The 26,542-nt window shown below is 45.1% G+C and overlaps 1 protein-coding gene across 1 annotated transcript in view; it reads left to right on the top strand.

Moving 5' to 3' along the window:
• Positions 1 to 26,542, top strand: part of LOC144819957 (bifunctional heparan sulfate N-deacetylase/N-sulfotransferase 3) — a 532,418-nt gene that overhangs the window by 179,361 nt on the left and 326,515 nt on the right. The window contains exon 3 of the mRNA XM_078677644.1: positions 8,123 to 8,277. Coding sequence (XP_078533770.1) covers positions 8,123 to 8,277 — 155 coding nt within the window. The remainder of the gene's footprint in view (positions 1 to 8,122; positions 8,278 to 26,542) is intronic.

Raw genomic sequence — 26,542 nt, 5'->3', positions numbered from 1 at the left:
ATGCCTGTTGGGCTTTAAATGTTTCAGGAAGCACCAAGTTAGGATGTGAAACATTCCATTAAGCTCAGGAGAACCTCATGCGTGTAAGGATAATGAGTGTAAACCGGTTTACACTCATCACTTCCCGGTGGTAACTTCGGAACATTGAACATGATTACTTGCATCCAGCCTACGACAATAGCCCCTGAAGAAGAGCCCTTGGCTCGAAATGCATTGGGGTTTCCTGCAAAAACAGCAAAGTGATTACATGTTGTCACCACTGTGATTCCATTGCTACAACTTGACCAAGTCACCGATTGAATCAAATATCATATGACGTAATATGATCAATCCTACTGGTTGAATTAAAAGCAAAAATCTTATTGATTCACCAACAAAGTTTTCATTGACTTTTTGATACTTTAGCAATTAATTTTGCCCACAGGTGTGCTCGAGTCATTATCCTTACACGCGTAAGGTTCTCCTGAGCTTTATTACTTGCACCTCACCGGACAGGAGGTGTTCACCTCGAGCACCCTAACCAGAGAAACTGAGTATATTGAGTCATTTACGGAGTATTAAAAGGAGTGCAGCGGTTCTATTTCCTTTTTCCAAACTTTCCATTAAGTCATACTTCCAATGCCCTACTAAATTCTCTTTGTATCCAGAAGCCTTTAATTTCCTCATTGTTCATATATTATCATATTTGCTGCAACCATAATCTCATTAATGGATCTTTTTGGTTCATTAAGAACTTCTTAACGAACTCCATTTAAGCAGGTACGGAAATGTTGGCCCCTAAGTAATTATTTTTTGTCACTCATGCCTGTCATTTCCAACCGCCAACATCTTTTAGAATCTTTGGGCTTCATTTATACGGTTTTGCCATAGGGCAGCGGCGCAGGCCTTCCTGCTGCACCACCCTACGGCAAAAGAAAAGAACAGGAATGCGCTGTATCTATCAGATACAGTGCATTCCTGTCCATCCCCCCCGCACCGGCGCATAATGGGCTGCTGTGTGCCAACGTAGGTACCTTTGCACTATGGTGCAAGGGTGCCTGCATTGCAGGGAGGATTATTTTTGTGCAGGATGGGAAACCTTCCTGCACAAAAAAATCACAAGAGGCTTTTTCCTTTTTAGGGCTCGGCCTACGCAGCACGAAGTGGGGCGGAGCTTCGAGCTCCTAATGTTAAAGAAAAAAAAGTATCTCTAGGGTTCTGGCCAGACACATTCCTTAGTGTTTTATGGCATCTGCCTAGTGATTCGTCTTCGCTGTGCTGGCTATTTAGTAGCCTTGACGTGATAGGCTATATTTACTTTTCGTCCGTCATTGATGTTAGTTTCATGGCATATTCTGTGCGCGAACGAGCACGGCAGAGTGATTAATCTTAATTAGGAGCTGTCAGAGTGCCCGTGTAATGCAAGCCAGATGGTGCGAGCGCGTTCACCATTGCATTGCATGTATCATGCGCGCGTTTAACATTTACCTTTCGCGCACGGCAGTCCATTCATTTTAATTAGGAGCTGTCAGGGTGCCGCGTTCACGGCGGAGATAATGGAAAGAAGTTTGAATCATCATTAACGTCAGTGCTGTTAGTTTTGTTTTTATTATGAATATAATATTTTTTAAAGTAATTTTTCTTTGAAATTATTAATAAGATTATTATTTCTATAGTTGAGCAATACTTTAAGCCTTGCTGTTAAATTAACAGCGCACTGACAATCACCGCGCTGCGAGCCGCGCCGCTCGAAACATTTTTACGAAGAGCAAAAAATACATTTGGGAAATAAGCGGAAAAAAATTAAACTGTTGAACGACTCCGACAGGAATCGGCCTCGCTTTTAAATGAAATAAAACACATTGCAGGGGCAGAGGGTGGTTTCTCGCCGAGCGCCTTCTGAAGGGGAAGACGTCGAAAATAACAGATAAAAGAGCGCCTCGAAGTGTTTCTTCAGGTTCATTAATAAAGAAGGGAAGCTTCGGGCACAGAAAGTCTTTCAATTCACTAACGTCAATAAAAGTATATATTTGCGTTTTGTTGTATTCTATTTGATGTACAGTGGCAAGTAGTTTTATTCCAACTCACACAATGTTTTACTAGATGTGTTTGGGAAATTCAAGCTCTGCTTTTTTAACCCCTTCACTCTGGCTGGAAACACGACTGCGTGAACATGCAAGTAAAGTCCTGAATTAAAATTTGCGAGAGTCTGTAACTCCACCGGTCGCTTACGTAAAGGATACCCCACCATCAGATTTTAACTTGAAGCAAGCGAGCGAAAGGGGGAGAAAGAGAGAAAAGATGAGAAAAAAACAGGACACGGAGGAGAAAAGGCGGATATAAAACCTCCAAGCGAGAAATAAAGGAACACGAGTTACAGAAAGTGAAATAAAGCGCCTTGAAGTGGAATCAAGAAAGGACGGACTGGGGCGTGACATCCCAAGCCTTCAGCTGCCTCACCCGCGTGCGCCTTGGAAAACACACGCGTCTCTGCACTTACGTGTTTGACTCTTTTGGGCATTTATTCAGGGCCCCTTTTCTAACATGGATGCGTGGAAAGGTGTTTTATTTTGCATTTTAAGTCATCTTTAAAAGTGATGTGGAACAGGGAGTAACGTGTTTCAGTCCCGGCAGCCCCGCATACTATTTTGCCATGTGTGATCTGTGATTTGGTTTCGTGCAGTGCCTATTTCGAGGGTGTGTTTATGGATTATTACTTTATAAACTCGTTTATTTACAGCCTGCTTGCTTCTGAACCCCTGGCTGAACCTTTTATTTGTTAGGATTACGTATCTGTGGGGTGGGTACACTGTATGTGGGATTAAAGCACACACAACGTTCTTTCGAGCAAAACATTAATTTACACGTAAATACCGCCTTATTGAGGAATTAGTTTCTCGATTTCGAGTCTCCTCACAGTTTTATTTTATACCTTCTCTCTCTGCGATTATCATCATGGCAGGAAGATTGGAACGCGGCCCATAAGGGGGCATATAAACCGAATTCTGCCGATGATGCTGTTAAGCATATAATGTTCCCCCACCCACCAGGGCGCCTTGACGTCACTTTTCGGTGGGGAAAGTGTGATCCGTGGGCTACAAGATACGATGTTTGTGCTGCCTGGTTTAATAGTAGGAAGGGGTATACCGCCTGGGTTCATACACGTGCAAGCCGTGGGTATACGGAGGGCATACTGCATCGTTATGCGCGAGCATGGACGCACGCGCACGCACGCACACTGTGTGCATAATATAAAGACAACAGACACAAGCGCACACCGCCCACGCGTCCCTCATAATGAGGTGCATACACCCTGTGCATGCGATTCATGGCCCCATTTGTACACTCCATACATAATGCGAGATATTCAATGCGCGTGCACTCTGCATAACGCGAGGACCAGGTAGGCCTCTGTGTATGCTCGGTGTGCATAATCCAAGGAAAGCAGAGAACCCCTGTGCTAACACTGTGCACATAAGAGGAAGGCAATCCCTGCATACACCGCGTGCATAGCCCGAGGGCCACATGTACTGTGTGTGGATATCTCTGGCCCATATGTATCCATATTTCAAGCCACGTAACGCAGCTGCCTCAGCGCTGCGTGAAAGGTAGAGGCAGGAAAGCGCTGTATTTAACATTGTATGGCACATTACTGCTTTCAGCCTGCGCTGCCGCACAAACTGCTCCCTAGCGCCAACGCGGGCGCCCTTACACCATGGTGCAAGGGTGCCCGCATTGAAGGCAGGACCTTCCTGCACAAAAGCAATTCTACGAAGCATTTTCCTCTTTCTGAGTGCGCTGCGCCACGTTACTCTAGCGTATCAAGCCACGCAGGGCCACGCAAAGCGGCCTCGTGTGGCTTGGTAAGTCTCCTTTCAGTTTTGCACCGCCCTAGCATTCCCTTGCAGGGCACAAGTGCGACGCAAAACCTTGATGAAATATGGGTCTCCTGTAAAGTGTGAGGGCCACATTCGTTCTATCCATTGTTGCAGGGATACGCCCACACACAGATGCACACACACAAACACACACCAGTCGTGACCGGTGCAGGTAAGAGCGGTTAGCCGGGGCGGGGGAGGGGGAAGTCGTCAAACAACGAGTAAGGGAAAATTTTTCAAAAAATTTAAAAAAGAAAACCACTTAAGTTGTGCTCGCCGCATCACCTACTCGGCAATGCGGCAAGCACAAGTTAAGTAGTTATATTTATTTATTTATTTATTTTGTCCTATTCCATCGTCTGTCAACCTACCCTCCCCACCCTGAGTTCTTACCTGCACCGACTGTGACTGACGCACACACATACACACCACAGGCACACAGTAGAGTAGTGAGTAGAAAGTAGAGTAGTGAGTAGTGAGTAGAGTAGTGAGTGGAGAGTAGTGAGTAGAGTAGTGAGTGCAGAGTAGTGAGTAGTGAGTGCAGAGTAGTGAGTAGTGAGTAGAGTAGTGAGTAGAGTAGTGAGTAGAGTAGTGAGTAGAGAGTGCAGAGTAGTGAGTAGTGAGTAGAGTAGTGAGTAGTGAGTAGAGTAGTGAGTAGAGTAGTGAGTAGTGAGTGCAGAGTAGTGAGTGCAGAGTAGTGAGTGCAGAGTAGTGAGTAGAGTAGTGAGTAGAGTAGTGAGTAGAGTAGTGAGTAGAGTAGTGAGTAGTGAGTGCAGAGTAGTGAGTAGAGTAGTGAGTAGAGTAGTGAGTAGTGAGTGCAGAGTAGTGAGTAGAGTAGTGAGTAGAGTAGTGAGTAGAGTAGAGTAGTGAGTAGGACATCACAGGCAGCAGCTGTGCAAGCTTCTTACACCCACAAGGAGACCACAGGCAGCTGAGGTGCAATCTTCTCCCACTCACAAGAACGACATCACAGGCAGCAGCAGTGCAAGCTTCTTACACTCACAAGGAGACCACAGGCAGCAGAGGTGCAAGCTTCTCACACTCACAAGATGGACATCACAGGCAGTAACGGTGCAATATTCTCACACTCACAAGGAGATCACTGGCAGTACACACCACATGAACACACTCCATAACACATAGCAACAATACATTGGCATTTACAATGCCATTAGCTCAAACTCAAATAAATCCGAGCCCGATTGCATTTCTAATGCTTGTTCTATGAATGCTGCAGAATGCAGCACACATAGAAAAAGGAAAAATAGGAGAAATAAAGATATTTCTCCTCATTGTGCCTCCCTTATGCCTTTCCTGGGGATGTGTAAGTTTTTGGCACTGCGTCAGATTTACGATTTCTCATAAATCTAGGGCAGTGTCAAAATGTCATGGATGTTGCCAGGAACGTCTCCATCAACACCCATTGCACGCCCATTTAACACAGAAAACTGTGTTAAATAGAACAATATTTTCGAGGCAGCATTAAGCCAAAAAAAGTGCCGTAGTGCTGCCTCATAATTATGGAGCAGGCGCCATGGAACGTCAAAAATAGTGACGCTCTGGAGGCGTAAGAGGCCCTTGGTGTTTTGCAGTCACTTCATGAAAAGTCCATCTACTGTAAAGGAACGTTTTTTTTTCTTTTTCTTTTCCATCATTTGAAACTCTTTTCAATCTTACTTAACTCTTCTGGTTGCTGCCTTGTCTGCTCAGTCTTTGTAAGATATCTCTGATGTAGGTGTGCTCTAAATTGAACCTACAAATGTTTCTCTTTAATTTAAGAGACTGATTTGCTTGCAACCTAAGGCGTTTGCTGTCACTTCTGCGAAAAAGAGCCCTTAAGGCATGAGTAGCTATTGAAAGAATGTCAGGATCCATTATTGAAGCAGCTCCAATCACAAGGATGATAGAATACACTAGCTCCTGAGTGTCTGGCATTTGGTCAAACTCGTAGACGTGTTCATCGCAGGGCAAGAATGTTTGCACTCTAGAACACCCCTAACCCCCTCCCTGGATCTCCTTCAAACTCTTGTTACTTCTCGCTAAACCCCTCCCTTTTAGTAGTAAGCATTCCACATTTTCCAGCCTATCCCGCTATCCCTCCCCCTTTTAGTACTAAAACATGTACTTAAGTGTGGGGAGACTCCACAGCGTGACCGAGATCTCTGCATAGAAAAAGATAAGAGAAGCAGAGGCATAAACTTCGAATCTACGTTTGTGAATAGGATTTTGTAGAATGTTTGTAGTGCTGTTGTAGCACTACAAAATATACTGCAAAGTGCATTTTATGAATAGGTCCCCTATCACATTCTGCAAAGCTGCGAAGAAATGTTGAACTGCAAAGCCCTTTTCATCCTTTGCAAAACGGATGCTAAGGCTCCATTCCTGTTTCCCTTTTTGACCACAAATCAATCTTCTTGTGGCAGTCAGGGGCCCATTTTTTTTTTTGCACAGTGCACTACAATTTTCAGGAGCCCTTTCAATTAAGCTGCAGAGTCTGGTTTATTTCTAAAGACAATGGCCCCTAGAAAAGTTCAATGAAAGTGTCAATTAATATAGACCCAATCAGTGCTATATTATCTGCCCAGCTGGACAGTTTTTTAATGTACAATATACTAGTAAGACCGAGATTAGTGAAAAATTCAAGCGGGACACAACCTACGTCCTACTAACAACGACATACAAAACAACATTAAGGGAAGGGTTCAGGCAACAAAAGTGTGTCTGCATTTACATTAAATATAGGTACAGCAGACAAAAGATTTTGGACACACCATTACAAATTCAGCATTGCAATTTTGTCAATGTATGTGGTGTACAACTTGTCAACGACGTTTTGATCCCTATTATAATCACTGGGATCATCTTCAGGACATTTGGGTTGACATACCTGTAAACAAATGCTCTAAATATTGTGGCTGATAGGCAGGCAGTATTAGGCAAGTGTCAAGAATACCGTCAGGCGTGTGCGCCTGGGGCGGCTGCAGGGGCCGAAGAAATGTGGACAGGCCCGCCCGCAAGGAACTGCTCAAGTTAGTAAGTTTCAAGGGTTAATGCTGTCGTCAGGCATGCTTAAACTGCGCCTAGGACATCAGAGAAGTGCACAATAGCTACCCCAACCATGAAAATGTGTGAAGGGGCACCTATTGTGAAGGAATACCAGAAATGCGTCGGAGCCGCGTTCGTAATCTTCGTGATACGGGAGTCCTCCAAATGGAGAATGCCGAGGATACATAGGAGCAGCAGTACGCGATCTCCGTGAAACGGAAGTCCGATGGCGTCTCATTTCGGGTTGGGAACACGGTCCCGGTAAGGAGCACGAGCAAGTCCTCAGTGGAGTCAGGATTCTGGTTCAGCATTGACCTTTATTACCATGATCACACATTTGACCCTTAATTGATATTGAACATTAGTACTTGGTCGACCCCAGTTTCATGGCTCGCAGTTTGAGTACAGATGTCAGCCCTGCATACCTGAAGGGACCACCAGGTTCCCAGCTGCATGGTATACAGTAGCTTTAAAAGGATGGTTAATGTAGCCCATGGTCTTCACCTGGCCAGGTCTCTTGCCGATCAATTTTAAGACTTTTTGGAGCTACATAAAGTGGCAACAATTTGGATGAGAGAAGAGGCAGGTACATAGGTATGGGTTTAAGGACTGTCAGGCAGGAGATGCATTTTTTTCTATTAGGACAGTTGATGTCTTGTGACTTTTTTTGTTAGTTAATAAGAGGATATGAATCTTATATTGTAATTTAGGCAGTTTGGAGGTTATTGGCCTCCAAACTTGCGATAAACAGAAATGGTGACGAGATGATATTTGTAATCACTCTTCCAAGCTTTGCCCCACTACATGTTGTTGATTGTAAATCATAACAGCAGATTAAAAATCAGCACAGCGTGGCTTTTGCTGTTCGCGTTGCTTTGGCTGACTAGAAATCTGAGGCCTTTTCTCCTTTCGGTGAAATTCATGCATTCATGCCATTTCAGTAGAAATGTTTGAAAACCATGTGCACCCATCATTCCCAAAGGAACCATTATTTTCATATACGTTATAAAAAACACTAAATAACGAGCATTCCATATATTAATCTGAGCCATGGTTAAATAACCAGTTTGTTGTTTTTACAGCTGATCGAATGTTGTGTTTTTGGCGCTTTTCAAGTTTCTAAATTGCATATTCTGGATTGCCAAAGCGACTCAAGCATAAACTATGAATAGGAGTGCTACAACTACCACAACACATATCTTTTATACTTGTTTCCGTAGGAACCAAGAAAGAGGATGAAGGTGATGACCTGTTGCTGGGATCAGTGGACGAGTTCTGGTGGTTCCCCCACATGTGGAGTCACATGCAGCCTCACCTCTTCCACAATGAGTCATCCCTCGTGGAGCAGATGATTCTCAACAAAAAATTTGCTCTTGTGAGTATCCATTATTAGACTGATCCAGGGGACATCGGTGCCATGGCAGAATATTCAAAGGTTTCTCGCACTTTTATCATAATCACGTTTTTGGTCAGAATTAACAATTTACTTTGTCAACAAAATATTATTTGAATTCCTTGAAAATATATATTGTTGTGTTTCATTGGAAGGTTAAAGAGACATGTCCGCTGTTTACAAATTTCACCACACAGGAAATATAAGTAACGAGTTTCAGGAAATCAATTTGTAGAATTATAGCCAGAGCAGTGGTGTAGCTACACCTTTTGGCGCCCATGATGGTTGTGGCGTTTGCCTCCCGTGACGGCTGCAGGTGAGAGAGGGTGGGGGGGATAGTGGCAATGGTGCCTGCTGTCTGCCGCCTCGCGATGGCGCAGGTAAAAGTGGAGGAGGGAGGTGCCGCCCCCAAAACTCATTCCACTCTGTGCAGACCACCCCCCACGCACCCCCTTGATATGCCACTGATCCAGAGATAACAAAAGAAAAATAAATGTTAGATATGGCAGATTGGATGGACAATTGTGTGAAACTGAGAGCAAACATAAAAGAGTTTAGATTTAGGACACAATTAAGGGTAACTATTCTAACAGGTACCGTGCAAAACTGGTGTCTTTGGGATAAGTCCCATAATCTGAGAGCTATAGAGCTGGTGTGCTCTTCCACAATGACCCAGACAGGATCACTGTAAGATTTGTAGATCCCTTAGGAGAAATAACATTTTGTCACTCACATTCCCCTCACGGTTGACCCCTTGTCATTCTTTCAAGAGCAATCGGATGCCACCTGCTTGGAGCACCCAGCACTGCAACTTTGTATTGCTTTAATTAACACAGTTCCTGTTAACCATGGCATTTTGCCAGAATTGTTTGTCAGTGACACAGTGTGCCCTCTGCATAGGCATTGCAGCACTGTAAACATGCTGGATCCTGCAGTAGATTCCACTCCATCTGCACGAGCTTCACAGGTTTCAACACAATATGCGTAATGCATCTCCTGTTCGACAGATTAGCAAAGTAGAACTATACTTGAGAAGGTGCTATGTGTTTTACATGGGTGATTGGTAGTGAGAGAGATAGGTAAGGCTTCTGTAGCTGGTGATCTCCAACAGTTGATCATTGACTTTGAAGCTCAAGGAGGAGATGTTTTAACCGTTGCCAAGGAGTCTGTGAACAGTAAATCCTACATAAATTAGCATCATTGGTAGCGTCTTTCTGGGTCTTCTAAAGGCAAACAAGGCTATATTTTGCCAACTTTCACTAGTAACACAGATTAAAATCTGCAAGAGGTCAACTAATGGTAAATCCAGACAAGTTAAAGACATTTTACTCTAAAGACTACAGGAGTATGTACATCACTCTGTGATCTAAAATCTGCAATCGTTTTTTCTAAGGGTATCTTATTGATGAGTTAAATTAAACATCAGGGCAACCCCCTTAAGCAACGTTAGGCAGAGCAATTTGTCAACTGCTGAAAGAAGAGAAACTAATGACTTTCAAATCAGTTTAAGGGTCAGCAGAGCCTACAAATAGTGGCTATGAAGAATTATGCAAGATGTATTCTTTTAAATATCTTAGCACTTTGGAAATATGGCAAGTGTGCGCACACTTTAATGAGGCTACGGATTGAGAATGTGAATGTATGTCAGAGGTCTGTAGAGTGTGCAACGTTGCTCCTTGTAGACCAGATCCAAGCCAGGGGTTAGGGCAACTCTGCATATGATTGCCATTCAGAATCTTTCTATATATTTGTAACCCATGTGGATGGATCTCCTGAAAATCTGACATAAATCCAAACCTTTTGTGCCACAGTTGAGTACTTTACTACCAGTGATAAGTGAAAGTGCTCTTTGCTTGTTTCATTGCTTTCTCCGCGTGTTTGAAAAACAGTGGCATTTTCTCGTGCATAATAAACTAACGGGCTTCTCTGAAATGTTTGCAAAGCACTGTATTTCTGGAATTCAAATTAGATTTGATCACAGAGGTTTCAATTTGACCTCATCGTAAGGTTGCTGCTGAGAGGACGGTCTGCTTGTCCTCATTATTAACAGTCTCTTCAGATTTTGACGCACTCGGGGGCCCCTTGGCCTATATTGTCACTTTCTCTGGCACCGCGAGGCTCTTAATTGGAGAGGACTGATATATCTGTGCAGTAAAAGCTGCTGTTCGACTGTGAGCACCTCGTTAACTGCATTTGTTTCAAACTATCCATTTGTGGACTTGCAATGAAGTAACATAGGCACCTTACATACCCTAAGTCCCACACAGGTCTCCTGCATGAGAGCAGAAACTGCACTAATTGCACCGGTCAGTTCCTCGTGAAAATGTTCAGGCATCTGGAAATAGGTGTCCTGTCAGCAAGAAGACAGGATCTAAGGGAGCGCATTATTCTTGACAAGAGGGTGTGCGCTAGAGACTATACACAACAACACCTAACAAGTTTCTAAGCGCTGTATATCATCTTATCCCCTTATTGTCAGCCCAGCTGCCGATCCTCTTGGATTATCCTCCTTCGAAGGTTGGCTCTGAGGACTAAAAGGGTGGGAGTTGGAATTGGAATTACTTTTGTAGGATCCGGGTAAAAATTTTCCTTTTGGGCGTTTTTGTCTAATATAACACCTGAGCTTTGGCAATGAGGAATGGAATTGTCGACACTTGCTGAGAACCGTTCCCTAATGTCCTAGGGGCACCAGATTGGTGAGTTGTCGTCACCTCCTCTGAGGTTGCCTGGAGTCTTTTTTGTGTGACCATCTTGGAGAGGTGAGCTGTGCAAAACTCTGTGTCTGCATCATAGGGAATAATCAGGTGGTCCATTTACCATCGTTCTACCAGTTTCTCCACGCTAGTTGTAGTGCACTGCTTCTTATGACATCTCACCCCAAAGTTGTCTGTGCTTTCTGACTACGACATCCAATGGAGCTCCTCCCTGACTCACAGTCTGGTGCCCCCAGGGTAATGTCCTTTGAGATGTAATACGTGATGTCATTATTTTTTCTACTCTATATCTCCGCCAAGCATATCATTAAATTGAGCTTGCAATGGACTCCCGGTCTCTTAGAGCCTTCATCACACCTTTTGGGTTGTTTAGGTATTAAAGGATGCCATTCAGCCAATGTAGGCCGTGGCAGGTGTTTTCAGCATGTGAAGTTCCACCTGCATAAAGATTTAAATGGTAGAGTCAAATGCTTCAAGCACAATATCTTGGTATTTATTATGACATGGAAGAGTATGTCAAAATATTGAAAGAAGTTTATGGTCATCTGTTTCTTTCTGCATAAGGAATTGTTCCTAATGTGTCGCTTCTACAGGCCATAAAAGAGGCCTATTCACTTGACAACAAACAAAAACGTTTGTCTTTTATGGGCTTACACAAATATTGCTTGGATTTTGTTAAAAAGAATTGCAATTGTGCACTAACACATGAGACAACTCTTACCAAAAGCAGCAGTGTTTGTATGCGGCCCAAGAAAAGCAGGATGTATTTAAGGAGCAAATTGCATTTGCCCTAACTTTAAGATCCTTTTTCATAGGGAAAAAGTGTGATCACTGTAGATGCCAGTGCCTAGTGCCAGGAACTGTCCTGTCCCAAAAAAGTGGAAGCTCTGAATGGATTGTAGCCTATGCATCCAAGACACTGAATGAGACAGAAAAAAACTATGCTGTGATCAAGAGGGAACTACTTGCTTGTGTATGGGCCATAAACTACTTCAGGCAGCAAGTTCCATTTTACAAACTGTTCACAAACCACTTGTACACACATTATCTCTTGAAGAATCAATTACTGCCTCTGCCAACATTGCTAAATTGTATTCCAAACTACAGAAATACTATTTTGAAACAGTGTATGTTCAGGAAGAAGAAATCAAACCAATCAATCAAAACATTTGTAGAGCGCGCTACTCACCCTTGAGGGTCTCAAGGCGCTGAAGGGAGGGGGGGAGGTGTTTCCTGAAGGTGAGATGGTCCTGGGTCGGTCGTAGGTGTGCGGGGAGGGAGTTCCATGACTTTGCTGCCAAGTAGGAGAACGATCTTCCTCCGGTGGTGGTTCTGCGAATCCGTGGGACGGTGGCGAGGGCGAGGCTGGTGGAGCGGAGCAGGTGGGTGGGGGTGTAGAACGAGAGGCGGTTGTTGAGGTATTCGGGGCCCATGTGGTGGAGTGCTTTGTGTGCGTGGGTGAGTAGCCTGAACGTGATCCTCTTGCTGACAGGGAGCCAGTGCAGGTTTCTCAGGTGGGCGGATATGTGGCCGTGGCGAGGGATGTCGAGGATGAGTCGTGCTGAGGCGTTCTGTATGTGCTGAAGGCGTTTCTGAAGTTTGGCTGTGATTCCTGCGTATAGGGCGTTCTCGTAGTCCAGTCGGCTGGTGACGAGGGCCTGGGTGACCGTCTTTCTGGTTTCGGTGGGGATCCACTGGAGGATCTTTCGGAGCATGCGCAGGGTGTTGAAATACCAGGACGAGACTGCGTTGACTTGCATGGTCATCGTGAGGGAGGAGTCCAGGATGAATCCCAGGTTGCGTGCGTGGTCCGTGGGTGTCGGTGTGGTGCCTAACGTCGTGGGCCACCAGGAGTCGTCCCAGGCGGATGGGGATTGCCCGAGGATGAGAACCTCCGTCTTGTTCGAGTTGAGCTTCAGACGGCTGAGCTTCATCCATTCTGCGACATCTTTCATTCCGTCCTGGAAGTTAGCTTTGGCGGTGAGAGGGTCTTTGGTGAGGGAGAGTATCAGTTGGGTGTCGTCGGCGTAGGAGATGATGTTGATGTGTTTGCGTGCAATGGTGGCGAGGGGGCTCATGTAGATATTGAAGAGGGTTGGACTGAGTGACGAGCCCTGGGGTACGCCGCAGATGATCTTGGTGGCCTCGGAGCGGAAGGGAGGGAGGCGGACTCTCTGGGTTCTGTCGGAGAGGAACGATGTGATCCAGTCCAGGGCCTTTCCTTGGATCCCAGTGTTGTAGAGGCGGGTTATTAGGGTGTGGTGGAAGACGGTGTCAAAGGCTGTGGAGAGGTCCAGGAGGATGAGAGCGGCTGTCTCTCCGTTGTCCATCAGGGTCCTGATGTCATCGGTGGCTGCGATGAGGGCGGTCTTGGTGCTGTGGTTGGCTCAAAATCCGGACTAGGATGAGTCGAGCGAGTTGTTTTCTTCGAGGAATGCAGTCAGCTGTTTATTGACGATTTTCTCGATGACTTTAGCCGGGAAGGGGAGGAGAGAGATGGGGCGGAAGTTCTTGAGGTCTTTGGGGTCTGCTGTTGGTTTCTTCAGAAGGGCGTTGATTTCTGCGTGTTTCCAGCTTCCAGGGAAGGTGGCTGATGTGAGGGAGCTGTTAATCACGTTCTGGAGGTGGGGTGCGATGATGGTGTCCGCTTTGTTTTAGATATGATGAGGGCATGGGTCGGAGGGGGAGCCGGAGTGGATGGTGTTCTTGACGCGGGCGGTGTCTTCAGTGCTGATGGGGGTCCATGCGCTGAGGATGGTGGTGGGGGTCGTTGGGTTGGTGGCTGGAGGCGGGGTCTGGGGCCCGAAGCTGTCGTTTATATCTGCGATCTTGGTGTGGAAGAATGTGGCGAGGGAGTTGCAGAGGTCTTGCGACGGTGTGATGTCTTTGTTGCTGGCGCTGGGGTTGGAGAGCTCTTTGACGATGCTGAAGAGTTCCTTGCTGTTGTGGGCGTTGTTGTCCAGCCGCTCTTTGAACGATGTCCTTTTGGTGGTGTGAATCATCTGGTGGTATTCGCGGGTGGCGCTCTTGAGGGCTGACATGTTTTCTGATGTCCGTTTGAGGCGCCAGGCTTTTTCGAGGGTTCAGCATGATTTTTTTGCGATTTTGAGGGCGTCTGTGAACCATGGGGTTTTTCTGTTGCTAGTCATGCCTGGGGGTTTCTTCAGTGGAGCGAGGTCGTCGGCGCAGTTGGTGATCCACTGAGCGAGGTTGTGTGCTGCACTGCAAATTGCTGACTAGTTGCCTCATTTACCTTGCATTACTACTGGAGAAAGTGAGTGAAATCAGGATGACATGATTGTGGTGGCTGTGGTGCTAGGATGCTGGAGATATGTACTTTGCCAGGTTGCTCATTGAGGATTTCTGGTGGTCTGAAGACCTGTACAATGAAATTCTCACACAAATAAAAAACAAATATTTTGTGATGAACGGCCATAAACGAACAAGTTAAAAGGTCTAAACTTTATTTTTCTCAAATCTCAGCAGAGGTTAGGGGGTAATGGCTTAATTTTTCATAAAGACAAAGGAAGGAGTGTGTGCATCCATTCATAAGGCACACATACCCAGACTCCTGGGTATGTGTGCATTAAAGAACTTGTTAAGCACACATTTCAAGTATGGATGCATAGGCACAGCAATTTGCCAGGAAGTGTGTTGTGTGTGCCGCATGTGGAAACAAAGTTGTGTTGTTCTTCTCCAATGCAACCTGTTAGGTGGGCCCAAGAAGCATGGCAGAAGTTCGGACTGGACATTTTAGGTCCATTTAAGAAACGTTTTTCACATTAACACTATGCCTTAGTGCTTACTGATTACCATTCAAAGTGCCCAGAGGTCACATTTGTTGAGACAATCACTACATCTGTAGTCACAGATTTTCTTATTCAGGTGATCTGCAAGGAGGGACTTCCTGAGACCTTGGTCACAGATAATGGAGTGCGATTTGTGTCACATAACTGGATTCGTGCATGGTATTGCTCATGTAACCATGGTCCTCTATGACCTCCAGTGGTCTGGTCAAGTGGATAAGTTTGTCCCATAATTTAAGGACAGCACTTATCTTGCCGTATCCACTCATAAGTCTGTTATATTAGCAGTAAGGAAAAGGCTGTGGGCATACAGAATTTCACTCAATCCTGTCACTTGGGTGAGTCCTTTCCTACTGATTAAGGGTAGGCATCTTGTGTGTGAACAGTGCTCTCGTAACTTAGGGGGGAAAAAATCCTCCTCTCAGTGTAGCTGTGGGACCAAGAGTTAACCCGAAAGACATCAGGAGTAGAGAGTTTCCTCAACAGAATATTGGTATTGAGGATTCAAAGGGTGGTAGTTGGAACAACAGTTGTAGGATGAGGCTATCGTTGTATTGACGTGCTTGCGTGTAGTAAGGATTTAAACCAATCTCTTTTGGGTGTTTTTGTCAATTTATAAAAGGTAGTTTAACTATAAATATAACAGAATGGATCAAGGTTGTTCAAACAAGCTGCATGCAGATACGAAGTCGCTCCACTTGTTACAAAGCAAAATGGCCCCCTATTCTTCACAGTGCAAGCCCCCATTGAGTATGTTGAATGTGATACATTTGGCTAATTTTTCAGCATATATCTGTATAGGCATCCAATCATGGATGCAAACTGCCTCACCGTAATTAGAATTTCATTAGGTTTAGCATGGATTGAATAGTTTCAGATAGCCAGTGGTCTAGGAATTGGGATGAACAAGTCACTATTGTGCACAAGGTGTGCTCAGCTAAACCAGTGTTGGACTGGGACAGAAAAAAGCAGGCCCGAACATGAAAATATAATGGCCCCCATTAGGGAATTAAAAATGTGTCAGTTTGCAAAATGGGTCAGTTTTAAACTTTTAAAGACGTGCTACATAAACGTTCAAGATATGGAAGACTGCATGGATTTGAGCTTGCTGCATGCAATGTTTGTTTTAATAATAGGGAAATCAACAGTAAAAAACGGCCCTGCAGACTACAAAACATGACAACAAAATGTATTAAAAAACTGCCTACACACTGACCTGTCAGACCAGCTCATCGGCCATTGCCTGGTTACACTGTAAGCCAGTGCGACGGTGAGCAAAATCTACTGTTAATCGGTGACCCAAATTATTGATACATGCACAAAATGTTGCCACCTGATGCCCCCACTAAAAACAAGCAGGCTATATACATGTCTTACACACACATTTACATTTGCAAGTTTACTTAGATGCATGTGGTTGTGTTTAAACAGGCTCTGGTATTTCAGCCCACTTTAACCCCTTCGATGCTCATGACGGAACGGTTCCGTCATGAGCGACGGTTGAGCTGTGCTCATGACGGAACCGTTCCGTCACGACCACACCCGTTTCTTTGAACGCTCAGCACAGCGCGAAAATTCGCGCCGCGCTGAAGCGGTTAAGTAGGAGTGTGCGAAGCAGCACATTTAGCAACCTCCATTAAGATCTATGGAAAACTTCACAACTAGTTATTTTGCAAAGATTTTCGTTTCAGGGCATTTGTGTAAAAATGCAGCTTTTGCAATAATCATGCAGCATTAAAAAAGGGTTCCCCTAAAATACACATTGTAGAAAAATGTAGTGTCCTTTCCCTCCAACATAGAGAAGGTCTAAAAATTTACACGTGCATTCTGGATGCATCTTTGTGCATGGAATTGTTTTGCAGATATTCATTTCTGCTCTCTGGGGCGTGTTTGGCTTACTTGGTTCTTTCTGGTTTCAAATTATTGCCCTAAATGAAGAAAACATTTTGGACAGTTAAACACTAAGAAAAACCCATCAACTATGCAATAGTGAAGAAGGGGAGCATGTAGGTGAGTAGCGCCAAGTGCAAGGCCAGGGCGTAATATTGTAGACCTAATCTACCACACAAACGGTGGGCTATGAGCCAGCTACTGACCTACCTGGGTGGGGATAATACTCAGACGACGGGCCTGTTGTTCCGATCCACCCAGCCTAGGAGCGAAAGGGACACAAGCAGGGGAAATATGCCCAAGAAATAGGTGAAGTTTGTTACCATTTTAACTGCCTGGCCCCTGCCCCACAGTTAGTGGATCAAGGGTATCCAATACCCTTGATGTAGATCCCAAAGTATTTAAGGCATGAGGGCTTCCACTGAAAGGGGTAGGTGTATACATCTGCGCGGGGGGGGTCACCCTCAAAATCGACAGGGCCTCCATCTTGCCCTAATTGATCCTTCAGCCTGAGAGAGGCGCGAAGTCAAATATGGTGGCTATAAGTGCAGGGAATGATCGGGGGAGGTCCGAGACCATGAGTAGGATGTCATCCACATATAGATAGATGGTTGACATCCCCCCTAGAGGTTGGATTGCCAGCCAACAGTCGGGACTGGTGAGTCAGAGAGGAACCCCCTGCATTTGACCTGGGCTGAGGGGGAGTCGTAGAGCCACTGAACCTTAGCTATGAATTCTTCACCGAGACTGAACCATTAAAGCATTGTGAAGAGGTAGCCCCACTCAATCCTATCAAACACCTTCTCAGCATCCAAGGAGAGGGCGAAGGCCGCTTCGGCAATATCCCTAGTGGAGCACAGTGCATGAGCCAGCAAGCAGAGATGGTTACAAAATGAGAGCCCAGGAACAAACCCTAATTGAGAGTAGTAAAAAAAGATCATGATCACCATCCAAAGATGAGTTACCATTACCCCCACTATATCCAACAAAAAGGGAGAAAGGGTTATAACAATAAAGGATACTCCTATTCCCCTTGGCAATGATAATATAAACACTAGAAGGCATATACCCCAGAGAAATAAAAAATGAAATCAACGAGATGCGACGAGAAAAGAGCAAAAAAGGAAAAATACTTCCTTTTAAAAAAGACCCCTCACTCACCAACCTAGTTGGTGACATGCTTCATCATAGGGGTCCTACCCGAGTGACCCAATGCTACCCGGGTGTGCTTCCACACCTGAATTACAGTGGACCTGGTTATTTAAACAACAGTGATACAAGTGAGTGACAAAGTGAGTTTAAAAATGTCTTTATTGCTGAGGAGTCGTTCCACCAGGTCTCTGTCAGGAAGGCCACGTCTGGGGCGGAGGTTTTGAGCAGATCCCAGAGCTCTACGGCGTGTTTGTGTGCGGAGCGGGTGTTGAGGAGTATGCAGCGGAGGTGGCTGGGTCCAGTCCTTGGAGGTTTGGTGGTTCTGTCGCAGGTGAAGCTGCAGGTGCGGCAGGAGAAGGGTCCGTGGGTCCGTTTCGGAGCGGCCTAGAAGCAGGTGTGGTTGCGGCCGGCGTTGAGTGCATGGAAGCTGCTGGCGTCGTAGTGGAGTCTGGTGTTGTGGCGTTCGCAAGGTCCAGGGGTTCTGGTGCTGGGCGCGGTCCAGGCAGGGACAGGCGCAGACGGGCTTGCCTTAGGTGCGCCTTCGGCATGACAGCGGCGCGCCCGCTGCGCGCGTCCGCTGCACGGCCGTGCAGCTGCTGCTATTATAAGGGGAGCTGGGAGGGAGGAGCAGCTGGGAGGCGGGAGGCAGGTGTTTAGCGTATTGGCGTGGGGGGCGGGGCCACAGGGGCAGCAGCCGCGGGAAAGCTGGCAGTGGGCACGGGGGCGAGGGAAAAAACGGCGCCCAGGAATGGGCAGCAGGAGCAAGGGTGCGAGGCACAAGCGCTGGTGCAGCGGGAGACAAGGGTGCGAGGCACAAGGGCTGGTGCCACTGCAGCGGGGGGAGTGACCTACCTGGCAAGGTCAAGGGTCACTTTACACATTGCCTCTGGGATACGCCTGACTGCTCGTACCAAGCTACCAAGGGGGTGAGCAGGCGTTATCTTCAGTGTGTAACTCCTTGCCCTGACTAGAGTGGTGGTTTCTGCCTGGCTTAGGTGCATGCCCTAGCCAACCAGAAATCCCATTTCTAACACTGAAAGGAAAGCTTTTAAGGTAAATTGACAATCTTCTTACAAAGTGGCTGAGGAACTATCATTGGAAAATAATATGTTGGTCAGAGGAAACAAATGGGCGCCTCTGAGTTGCTATTGACAAAGAATAATGGAAACTGCTCATTCAGGTCACTTAGGTATGACTGCAACCAAATGCAAAATTCGGAATGATTTTTGGTTGCCTAGTGTAGATAGAGAGGTGAAGATGTTAGTAAGGAAAGTGTACAATGTTCTTATAGTGATAAGCATCTATCTACCGCCACTGTGTGTCCGAGGCTTGTGTTATCTCCTGATAGAGTGTGGCAAAGGGTGGCCGTAGATTTTCTAGGTCCATTTTATGTCCTGCCAAATAGAATTAGATATTTTGTGGTTTAGATTGATCATCTTTCTAAGTGGGTGAAGGTAAGAGGAATTTCAGAACCCAACACCAAGGTAGTCATTCACTGTTTACAAGATGTGTTCAGCAGAGAAGTAGTCCCTGAGAAGTTACTATCTAACAATGGGGTACAAGTTACCTCTTCTGGGATGAAGGGATATTTTAATAAAGTGGATGTCAAGCATCTACATACTCTGTTGTATCATCCACAGGGCAAAGAAGAACTCAAGATATTGAATAGGGCGTTGGTAGAATGTATTCAAAGTGCTGTTAAAGCAAAAGTGGATTGTGAAACTGCCATCAGAGAGGTTGTGTGGGTTTATAGGACTACTGCACATTCTGTTAATGGTTCAGTACCATTTGAGTTAATGAGAGGTAGGAAGGTTGTGTCAACTTTGAACCCATTGTTGAAACTTAAGATGGTGGGGGGTGAATGTGAAGTGTTGCAGGAGTCCATGAAAGCTAAATATTCAAGTGATAAGATCATTCGTGAAAGATGCGAGTGCGCATATTTAAAAAAATAAAAAGATGAGATGTGAAATTTTCAGTGGGGGAATTTATGTGTGTTAAAGAACCTCTGATGTTACAAAAAGGAAAATCAAAATTTAGAGAACCCATTCACATGGGCAAATGTTGGCCAAATGCCAAGAGGTAACAGAATCACTTCAAAATCAGATTTTCTGTAACACCTTTGCCACATTTTTCCAAGATAAAGTTAAGGAAGTCTACAATGGTTTTTCCAATCTCCCTGCTCAAGGAAACCCATCGCCACAGGAGAAGTTAGCTGCATCTGGTGTATTCAGCGAAATTAACTCAGTCCCCCTAGACTTCAGTGACCCCCCAGAACTCTTGTCCTTTCGTCACTGACTGCTGATGAGGTTATCAACCCTTTGCAGGCTACTAAATCTGGTTCCCCAATAGACCCTTGACCCCTTAAAATGTTCCGTCTTTTACCAGAACTATTCGCCCTACAGATGTCTCCTATTTTTAATCAAATGTTTTTGTTGTGCATATTCCGCACAAGCTGGAAACGGGCATCTGTTCTCCCCCTGTTGAAGAAGCCAAATTTAGAGGGGGCAGGTCGCAATAATTATCGTCCAATTTCCAGACTTCCTCTGCCTGCTAAGATGGTGGAGAAAGCCATGAATGGCGCTTTATCAAAATATATAGAGAAGCACGCTTACTTGGGTGCGACCCAGTTTGGGTTCAGAAAGCATCATAGCACCGAATTGGCACTGATCACAGCTTCCGAATTGATTAGGAAGACCGTTGATGCAGGAGGCAATGCAGCACTTGTGCTGCTTGACCTCTCTGCCACATTCGATACGGTGAACCATCTAAAATTACTGGAAGTCTTGAAGGGGATCGGTATTAAAGAGAAAGCGTTTGCTTTACTTGCATCTTTTTTATCTGATCTGGAACAATTTGTGGCACTTGGGGAGTATAAGTCACTAAATTTTACATTGCCATGCGAAGTGCCTCAGGGGTCTTCGTTGAGTCTGACCCTTTTTAATATATACGTCGCACCACTGGCAAGACTAATTAGGTCGCTGGGTTTCTCGGCTATTTCCTATGTTGATGACACCCAGATTGTAGTCTCTGTGACTGGCTCCCCTGATGACACTGCTGTACAGTTTCACACCTGTCTTCTTCAGGTTGGGGATTGGATGGCCGCCAATTGCTTGAAACTGAACTCCAGTAAGACTGAAGTCCTACTTTTTGGCGGCCATACTAATTTTTTGGTGCCCTGCTTTGTGGCTTTCAGAATTGGGCCCATTACCAAGACCCACAAATAAGGTGAGAATCTTGAGAGTCATATTTGACTCTATGCTTTCGTTTGAAAATCATGTCAATCAGGTCACAGCCCTTTCTTTTTTCACACTAAAATTGCTGAGAAGGATTCTTCCATTCATTCCGGTTGAACTACGGAGGTTAGTGGTAGCGGCTCTGGTGCTATCAAGAGCTGACTATTGTAATGGTGTATTTATCAACCTTCGGAAGAAGTGCCTGTCCAAGTTTCAGATTGCGCAAAACGCCACTGTACATCTTCTGCGGAATATCCCAAGACATAAATCTGTCCCACCAGTGCTTAAGGAACTACACTGGTTGCCAGGGAGGAGGAGGGTTGAGTTTAAGGCTCTCTGCATTGCGTTTAAGGCCATGCATGATATTGGGCCGGGCTTTTTTAAACATAATCTACAGCCTTATGTACCTGATCGCAATCTTGGTTCTTCCCATTCCCACAATCTGATAATTCCCAGGTTTAAAAAATCCTCCTGGGGTGGAAGAAGTTTTCTGGTTGGTAGGACCAGACTTTGGAACGCCTTTCCTCTAAAGTTAAAACAAGAAACACACCTGCTGGCCTTCAGTAAGGCCTTAAAGACCTAGCTATTTAACCTCTGACGGGGCCATGAATCCTCCAGTTAATTTCAGTTGATGAGCTAGCGCCTTGATAACTTCGGGTGAATGTTCGCGCTTTATAAGTTGCCATTTCTTTTCATTTCATTTCACATCATTGGGATCAATGGTCAAGCTGTGAAAACAATCAATGGACAATGGTGGAATATGTCACTTTTGGCGAAATATGATAAAAAACATTCAAGTGGAGACTCGATTAAACGTAAGGAAGATCAAGCAACACAAGGGTTGCGAAGAAGTACAAGAAGACGATTTCTTCCTGGCAAATTGTATGATTAGGTTATGTTTTGAACCTTGCTATTTGTTCTATTTGAATGTCTCTAGCACATTTAATATACAATTTAATTTGCTGTTATTCTATTAGTTCACATTTATTTGTTTCATTAGTATTTTTTTTATTATTATTTTTTGTAAAGGGGGAGATATGTGGTGTTTAGGTTTATAATTCATTTATGTTGTACTGATCAAGGTCTGGGGAAGGTTAGATGTACACTCTATTATGTAATATTGAATGTGGGGTTTGGAACGAGGCGAGAGAAAGGAGTTGATGACCAGCAGTTGGTGTGGATCTGCTGGGCCCTGTTGACCTGTACCAGTGATCTGTCTAAATAATCTACTTCTACAAACTACCACTGGAGAAGCATCTTCACAGAACATTAGTTCCATTAGGAAATATGTTTCCTTGAAGGTCAGTGAATGTAAGCAACAGCCTTCTGGCAAAAATGATGAAAGCATAAATCGGAAATGTTTTTAGGATGTATCGGAGCAGCTACAGGTGGCAAAAGAAGTGAGCAATCAGTCAGTGTGGCCATGTTGTGGCCATCCATGTAAAGTTGTGTTACAGAAGAAACTTGCACTTATTTGCTATTTAACATGATAGTGCTTACAAAAGGGTCATTATAAGTAGTCAGGCCCATAATGTCTGCTTTGGTGAGTATTTGATGGCAAACAAAATGAAATTGGAGTACTACAGGTAGCATAATTTAACAAACATGCCTTAGAAGTGAATCTAATTTCATGGTTCCTGGAAAGAGGAATTAATAGTCTTCTCCTTGGAATATTTAACAATAGGCATAAAAATAGCAAATTGACAATTCTTTCTAGTCTATCTTCTCAAACAAGCAAGCGCCAGATAAATGCTGATAGTTAAGTCATTTCCGATCCTGCTCTTCCAAAGGAAGAATCCCCAATGTAAACCTAATGTACAAAATCTCAAGCCAGGAGAATGCATGATTTCTAAGTAGGGTACACTGGCCCTTCTACTTTTATTGTGTAAATAGAGGAGACATCTACTAGAAGACAAAATCTGAACCAGAGTGGCACACTGTGTCCAGGAGTCAGATTTTTGTTCGGCGGAAGAGGCATCACGCCTCCACATGGACTTAGAGGAAAACCATTGTTTGAACTGGCAGTGTAAGGTTGGCTGACGGGACGCCGCTAACCAGGCAGAACCTATTGCTCCTGTCGAGGGCAAGTGATTACACTTGCTGTATAACCTGTGCTAATTCTTGGGTAGGTTTGCACTGAGCAGTCAGGCTTAGATCAAAGGCAATTTGTAAAGGAAAGTCGCAGCAGTCACTCACGAAAAAATACACGAAGCGTCATAAAAAAGACTTAACACAGGATGTATGTATATAACATTTATATTCAATACACATATTGAATCAATATACAGGAACATTGTACTTTTGGGAATAAAACATATTTGAAAATATTACTAGCAGTATTAGGCCCACTTGTAATGTGATGAGTTCAATAGTGCGCACACTGTGGATAAATATTAATCTAACCCCCCAATAGAGAGAGAGAGAGCACCCTTATCTGGTGCATGATATCAAACATATGCATACACAAAATTAAAGCACATTTTAGCGGCACCTTGGGCCAGAGCCATGCGGATAAACACAATGTCAAATGCATTGTGCTTTTGGTATGAAATCAATGTATAAAATGGCATTGCTGGCCAGTGTCATGAATCATGGGCGGTCCGCAGATGGCCACTCCCACATGCACCACTACATGATGAGACAGGTATTCAGCCAGTCTGTACAGAATGCTTTTGCACACGTACGCACTCAGCACCCTAATGCAGTGCCACTGGTACCCAGCAGGTCAATGGATAACACCCTGCAGACTCCATGGCCTCAGCCTTCCTCCAACCTCTATTTCACCCGATGGTCCTATGCCTCCAGGTGGAAGATAACCAGCCCCTCCTCCCGGATACTGGGCTGCACGTGGGTGAAGTCACGCGTAGTCTGGATCCTCCCGAAGCAGGTGGGGATATGTAACAAATTTTAATTAGGAGGTAGAAGTAAACAATGGGAGTTCAGCAACCACTCTGGAAGTTCACCCACAGGTAGCAAACCAGAAACGAGTAACGCAGTCTCTTGACCCGCCTCAGAACTGTCTCACAAGTGCTCCTTCACCCCAGTCAATATCTCTCACTACTACTTGACACCAAGATGTCTTCGGGAGGGGCCAGTTTGGAGAGGGCAGTTGGTCCGCCACGATGAGGGTCAAAAGGTAGCAACTGAAAAATAGGGAGCAACACAGGGGAGCGTCTCAGTAGGAGGGGGCGCACTGATTGCTACACGATGATCAGGGTCATCCCCAAGCAATCCAGACATAGCGTCTGGTGCTCATTGGTATGAGTCTCACCAGACACCTCAGATTTCAAACATGAAGAATTGCAAATTCCACATTTCTCTGGGAATGAGGCACAATGACCGGTGCACGTTGGGATGGGTTCCACAAGGCAATTGAGGTCACACAGCGAAGGATTACAACTCCGTACCTTCCTGGAAATGAAGCATAACTCCTGGTGTATAATTATACAGGTTGCACCAGACCAGTCAGTTCACACACACAGGCGTAAGTTCAGCAGAGTCTCATGAGGCAAAATGAGGCCCTACTAAAGGTCCACCCGTCCCCCCCCCTCCGAGGGTCACACCCTGTAAATCGGACACCAAAAGCCATGAGCATGTAGTCGGCGTGGGGCACAAGAGAGATACAGCACCATCTACGAAATGGACCAAGCAGGGCCCAGCAACCGATGAAATCCGCTCACCACCAACGATACACTTATGAGTGTCAGGGTTCAGGAAGTACAGGAGTCACACGCCTTAGATGCAGACAAGATTTCTGGGCTCCACACTAGACAATCTGGTCTCCAGACACAACTCTTAAATCCACACTCACGCCACACTATCAGTTGATTTCAGTAGTCAATGTGGGCACTCGAGAGGGCACCATCCTCTAGATGTTGCAGGTAGATGGTGTAGGTCCCTCGCGGTAGACCTTTGATGTTGTTGAGATCTCTGGGACAATGAGAGGCCCGTGGTTGGGCCCTTGGAGAGCCCACTTTAAGGTGCCACTCTTCAGCAGGTCTTTTGCCCTGGTCAACCACTATTCTGAAAGGGCACGTTCCCCTTCACTGGCAGCAATCCTCCATATGCACAACAGAATCCTCTGGCAATGTGTACCAGGCAGTCTGGGTTCTCCAGTCCTAGAGTATCTCACCCTTCACTGAAGGATGGTACCTGTAGTTATACTGTCATGTGTCTTTGAAGCCAGGGGTGGTTTAGGGAGTTTTCCTTTGAACCACAGATAACTTGCCTTAATTGTAGGCCTATATGACAACTGAGCTGTAGATTACAGGTTTTAACCTTTAGTTGGGCCATGATCAGTCACGGGAGACTAAGTGTCAAAATCTCTCTCTCCAATCTACCCATGCGGCCCACAAATGGCAGAGGTCTGCTGTTCTTGTGGAATGCCCATGGTTTATGGCTGTCATTTGCTGAATGCACAGATGTGCTCCCCCGGCCCTTGGTGTCCACTGGAGCCAGGCACCATGGCACACAAGACTTTTGGAGCATAGAAATGTCCATATTAAATAAGTTGTATTTATATGCTAATTATGTCAAAACTCCCTTTACCAATGGAAAGGGTTTGGCATAGCAAATCTATTGATAGGAAACATCATGAGGCTGCTCGGCTGCAATCCACTATTGCAGCCTAAAGTAATGTCAACCACTTCCCCATGTTAACCTATAGGAAAAACAGGCCTCATAGGTGATGAAAACACACACAGATATTCCTCACTACCTGGGTGCATGTGCACTAGTGCGCATACGGACCTGCGATGGCAGGTTTGACACATAGTCCCAAGCACCAAGAGTGCAAGTGCGCCTGCCCGAGTCTGTACGGCAGACAGTACACAGGTTTAACTAATACGTGTGTCAGTGAACATGCATAAGCCTGCGATGGCAGGCAGCACATACAATCACTGGGTGTGCACATACAGTGGTCTGCAATGGCAGGCTGCTTTTGAGTTTAATCATGATAGATGCCAGTGCGCACACTCCGGTCTGTGATTGCAGACCGACCCGTGTTTTAGAACATCAAAGCAGCACCACTTCCAACACGTTTAAGAAGTATTGATAGTGAGAAAGCACACATATACCAGAGGCCATACAAGAAAATCAGCAAAACCCAGGTGGAAAAAGCTAAAAAGTTCAGGGAAATGCTACCTACCGAGTATCAGGTCCAAGAAGCATAAATCCGGGCAATCAAGGCTGAACCAAAAAATCTCTAAGGGCCTGATTCATAAAGATAACTTACACTTTTGAGTTATTTACACTTTTGAGTATGTTTACTACTCTTTGCTTATTCACATAAGTCAAGTGTAAGTTATTACAAAAAAAGGAAAAACAGTATTAAGTCCATCAGCATGCATGGCTAACCACTGTTACTGCAACACTCACCCACAGAACAAAATAGAGGTAGAGAATTAAAATAAAACCCCATAGGAAATAATGGTACATTAAATTAAATCATCTT

Source organism: Lissotriton helveticus, chromosome 2_1 (genome assembly GCF_964261635.1).
Source record: "Lissotriton helveticus chromosome 2_1, aLisHel1.1, whole genome shotgun sequence".
Lineage (NCBI taxonomy): Eukaryota > Metazoa > Chordata > Amphibia > Caudata > Salamandridae > Lissotriton > Lissotriton helveticus.
This window is presented reverse-complemented; position numbering and strand designations above follow the sequence as displayed.